Genomic DNA, 5,000 nt, shown 5'->3' with positions numbered 1-5,000 from the left:
CTGAGTGACATCAACCATCAGCCTGACACTGACCAAAAAATTACGTCAAAAGACAAGTCTTTGACCACAAAAGAAAATAAATCGTGAGTTGTATTCAGTAGTTCAACCAATGGGATCACTTATTTCCATGAGCTTTACTAACGATAACTCACTAGGCGATGCAAAAACCAAATAATGACGTCAAAAGGCCAGTCATTTTGGGTTTCAGTGTCAGGCTATAACATAACGATGGCTACGGTTTCAGTGTCAGGCTATAACATAACGATGGCTACGGTTTCAGTGTCAGGCTATAACATAACGATGGCTACGGTTTCAGTGTCAGGCTAAAACATAACGATGGCTACGGTTTCAGTGTCAGGCTATAACATAACGATGGCTACGGTTTCCATATCAGGCTATAACATAACGATGGCTCCTGTTTCAGTGTCAGGATATAACATAACGATGGCTACGCCTTTAGTGTCAGGCTATAACATAACGATGGCTACGGTTTCAGTGTCAGGCTATAACATAACGATGGCTACGGTTTCAGTGTCAGGCTATAACATAACGATGGCTACGATTTCAGTGTCAGGCTATAACATAACGATGGCTTCGGTTTCAGTGTCAGGCTATAACATAACGATGGCTACGGTTTCCGTGTCAGGCTATAACATAATGATGGCTACGGTTTCAGTCTCAGGCTATAACACAACGATGGCTACGGTTTCAGTGTCAGGCTATAACACAACGATGGCTACGGTTTCAGTGTCAGGCTATAACATAACGATGGCTACGGTTTCAGTGACAGGCTATAACATAACGATGGCTACGCCTTTAGTGTCAGGCTATAACATAACGATGGCTACGGTTTCAGTGTCAGGCTATAACATAACGATGGCTACGGTTTCCATATCAGGCTATAACATAACGATGGCTACGCCTTTAGTGTCAGGCTATAACATAACGATGGCTACGGTTTCAGTGTCAGGCTATAACACAACGATGGCTACGGCTTTAGTGTCAGGCTATAACATGACAATGGCTACTGTTTCAGAGTCAGGCTATAACATGACGATGGCTAGGTTTCATTGTCAGGCTATAACATAACTATGGCTACGGTTCTAGTGTCAGGCTATAACATAACGATGGCTACTGTTTCAGTGTCAGGCTATAACATAACGATTGCTAAGGTTTCAGTGTCAGGATATAACATAACGATGGCTTCGCCTTTAGTGTCAGGCTATAACATAACGATGGCTACGGTTTCCATATCAGGCTATAACATAACGATGGCTACGGTTTCCATATCAGGCTATAACATAACGATGGCTACGGTTTCCATATCAGGCTATAACATAACGATGGCTACGGTTTCCATATCAGGCTATAACATAACGATGTCTACGGTTTCAGTGTCAGGCTATAACATAACGATGTCTACGGTTTCAGTGTCAGGCTATAACATAACGATGGCTACGGTTTCCGTGTCAGGCTATAACATAACGATGGCTACGGTTTCAGTGTCAGGCTATAACATAACGATGGCTACGGTTTCAGTGTCAGGCTATAACATAACGATGGCTACCGTTTCAGTGTCAGGCTATAACATAACGATGGCTACGGTTTCAGTGTCAGGCTATAACATAACGATGGCTACGGTTTCAGTGTCAGGCTATAACATAACGATGGCTACGGTTTCAGTGTCAGGCTATAACATAACGATGGCTACCGTTTCAGTGTCAGGCTATAACATAACGATGGCTACGCCTTTAGTGTCAGGCTATAACATAACGATGGCTACGGTTTCAGTGTCAGGCTATAACATAACGATGGCTACGCATCAACTAAGAAGAAAAGTTGTGACATCGAATATGTGTCTGTCCGTAGCCATCGTTAACTTATAGCCTGACACTGGCCAAAAAATGACGTCAAAAGACAAGTCTGGCGCAAAAGAAAACAAATCGAGAGTTGTATTTATTCAATAGTCCACCTAATGGAATCAATCGCTTCATTGAGCTCTACTAACGACAACTCACTAGACGCTACGTTGCGTAAACCTAAAAAAATGACGTCAAACTATACATCTTAGAGGGTTCTAATGTCAGGCTATATTATATCAACGATGGCTACGGTCTTTCCCGGAGTACGGCCGTTAACTGGTTAACTTTGTACACATATTAATAGGCTTCAACAGTCATGACGTCACTTCCCACGTAATGACGCATAGTAACTTAGTAACCGGCTCTAAACTATCGTAACAATGGTAGACGCCCTTATGAAATATTACTCCGACGAGCATAAAAGTGTATCCAGAGAGAGAAAAACATAATAAATTGATCATGTTTTGACTTTTTCACATTCTGATCACATGACATATGAAAAGTTCTAGCCAGCATGAAGAATAAAAAGTACCGATTTTTTTTTGTTTAGAACCACGCTGCTCGCCGTTACTGGGCGACCTGACATCAGACTATTGAATCCAATTAACCCTTTATGCACCTGTTTCTAATCACCATTTCGGTTACAGGGCCCCCGAGTATAATCCGATTCTCCCCGAACAGTCGGTCTGACCAAGGAGACGACTACGCATACATATACACAGAGGGAGCTGAGATTGACTTGAACTGTCTATTTGACGGAAATCCAGTACCCACTCTTTCTATGAGAAGAGCGGCATCCACACAAGCATTGGCCGCGACTTTGGTGAGTATAATCGTGGCCTTCGTAAAGTTATGGCCTGATACTGACCAAAAAATGACGTCAAAATGCCAGTCTTATGCTACAAAAGAAAACAAATTGTGAGTTGAATTCAATGGTTCAACCAATGAAATGACTTGTTTCCATGAGCTCTACTAACGACAACTCACTAATGACATCAAACTGCCAGTCCTTTTGGATTTCAGTATCAGGCTATAACATAACGATGGCTACGGTATAATACGGACAGAACGAAATTGACGTCACTCAGATCTTTGTTGTTGTTTTTTTTTTTGGGGGGGGGGGGCAACCATTTTATGATTCGTTCTCACTAAAACTTACATCAATCAGACTATAAACGTTTAAGGTTACACTTTGTTCTGTCTGTTGGTACTTTTAGTCCGGCTGGCGGAAGTTGTGAGATTTTTAGCCAAACGCATAGAATTAATTGTCAGATGTAATATTGCTCAACAGGCGTCATGTCACGTCGTAAATGTTGAGTGTTGCTGTTAGCTCGGGGCCCATTGTAAAAGGCTTTGGGCACATTTAGTAGATATTGCTCTCTATAAATAATAATCATCGTCAATGCCTTTTACAACCTGGGTCAGGGTATAGGCCACAGACAGACAGTTTCCATCCCTCTCTCATCAATGCCTTTTACAACCTGGGTCAGGGTATAGGCCACAGACAGACAGTTTCCATCCCTCTCTATCTTGAGCTAACATTTTTATCTTGTTCCATGTCTTACCACTTCTGCTCTGTATATCAGCTTCTTTAACTCTTCTCCAGTTCCCCCGTGGCCTTACCCTAGATCTTCTAGCCCTGAGGGTTCCAGTCCAATACGCTATACAAATGCTCTGGGGTTTTTTTCCCTTCTTTATATGTATATTTTTTTTTTTGGGGGGGGGGGAGTGGCCGAGTGGTTATGGTATTGCACTGTGACCCGGACAGTGTCAGGGTGTTCCTGGATTCGAGCCCCGATTCAGGCACTTTTTTTTTTCAAGGATCAAGATTATCAACCCCCCCCCCCCCCCATTTGCTCACTTGGACAACATGGATACTTCCTGTTGACATCAGATATCTTGTTTGATGAAATATGGAATGCCTAGGCGACGATATCTTATGGTGTCGTGTCGGAGAGGTATCTATAATTTTTTATTTTTTTACATTTCTTTGTAGATCAAAAACACCATCAAGCACCGGATACAAAAAGCCAGTTGTTCTGATAATGGCGATTACATCTGCCAGGCTTCGAACACCGTGGCCGGAAACGTGACGACTATAACTAGGACTCTAAGACTTGGCGTTTCTTGTAAGTCTGCGAAATTGGAACAGCAGTACTCGTCCCCTAAATCTGATATCGTTAGAGAATTTTAACTTCTTCTTCTTCTTCTTCTTCTTCTTCTTCTTCTTCTTCTTCTTCTTCTTCTTCTTCTTCTTCTTCTTCTTCTTCTTCTTCTTCTTCTTCTTCTCCTCCTCCTCCTCCTCCTCCTTCTTCTTCTTCTTCTTCTTCTTCTTCTTCTTCTTCTTCTTCTTCTTCTTCTTCTTCTTCTTCTTCTTCTTCTTCTTCGCTCATGATGATGGTGATGCTCCAGTTGTTGTTCATGATGATAATGATGATGATGCTGTTGATGATAATAATTATGCTGATGCAGCTGCTGATGATAATGTATTTGATGCTCTTTTGTTGTTGTTGTTGTTGTTGTTGTAAATGATGATAATGAAGTTGATGATAATAATAATAATAATGATGATGATAATCCTACAGGCTATCCAACATTGTGTAACAGTGAGGACGACAACAAACAGTTCGGCGCCAACATTGGGAAGAAGGCAAGGATCAGGCTATGCTTGAATGGATATCCTACACCGCGGGTAGATTTATTCAAGCTGATTTATGACACGAAACGTAAATTGATCATCACCATCGTCGTCGTCGTCGTCGTCATCATCATCATCGTCATCATCATCATCATCATCATCATCATCATCATCATCATCATCATCATTATCATCATCTTCGTCGTCGTCGTCATCATCATCATCATCATCATCATAATTATTATCGTCATTCTCATCATCATCATCATCATCATCATCATAATCGTCATCATCATCATCATCATCATCATCATCATCATCATCATCATCATCATCATCATCATCATCATCATCCATCATCATCATCATCATCATCATCACTCATCATCATCATCATTATCATCATCATCATCATCATCATCATCATCATCACAAACCTAGTGCTAGTGTCAGGCTATAAGTTAACGACGGCTTCTGCCTGCCACTAAGACCCACCATTC

General features: G+C 41.5%; 1 protein-coding gene across 4 annotated transcripts in view; it reads left to right on the top strand.

Annotated features, from left to right (window-relative positions):
* LOC144959376 (uncharacterized) overlaps positions 1–5,000 on the top strand; it is a 57,370-nt gene that overhangs the window by 30,554 nt on the left and 21,816 nt on the right. For all 4 annotated transcript variants that reach the window (XM_078891932.1, XM_078891933.1, XM_078891935.1 and 1 more), the window contains exons 10-12: positions 2,510–2,685; positions 3,859–3,991; positions 4,448–4,588. In XM_078891932.1, the coding sequence (XP_078748058.1) occupies positions 2,510–2,685; positions 3,859–3,991; positions 4,448–4,588 (450 nt within the window). The remainder of the gene's footprint in view (positions 1–2,509; positions 2,686–3,858; positions 3,992–4,447; positions 4,589–5,000) is intronic.

Source organism: Berghia stephanieae, chromosome 14 (genome assembly GCF_034508935.2).
Source record: "Berghia stephanieae isolate SIO BIC M18660-M18661 chromosome 14, UCSD_Bste_1.3, whole genome shotgun sequence".
Classification (NCBI taxonomy): domain Eukaryota; kingdom Metazoa; phylum Mollusca; class Gastropoda; order Nudibranchia; family Aeolidiidae; genus Berghia; species Berghia stephanieae.
The sequence above is the reverse complement of the archived record's forward strand: the minus strand, read 5'-3'. Positions and strand labels throughout refer to the sequence as shown.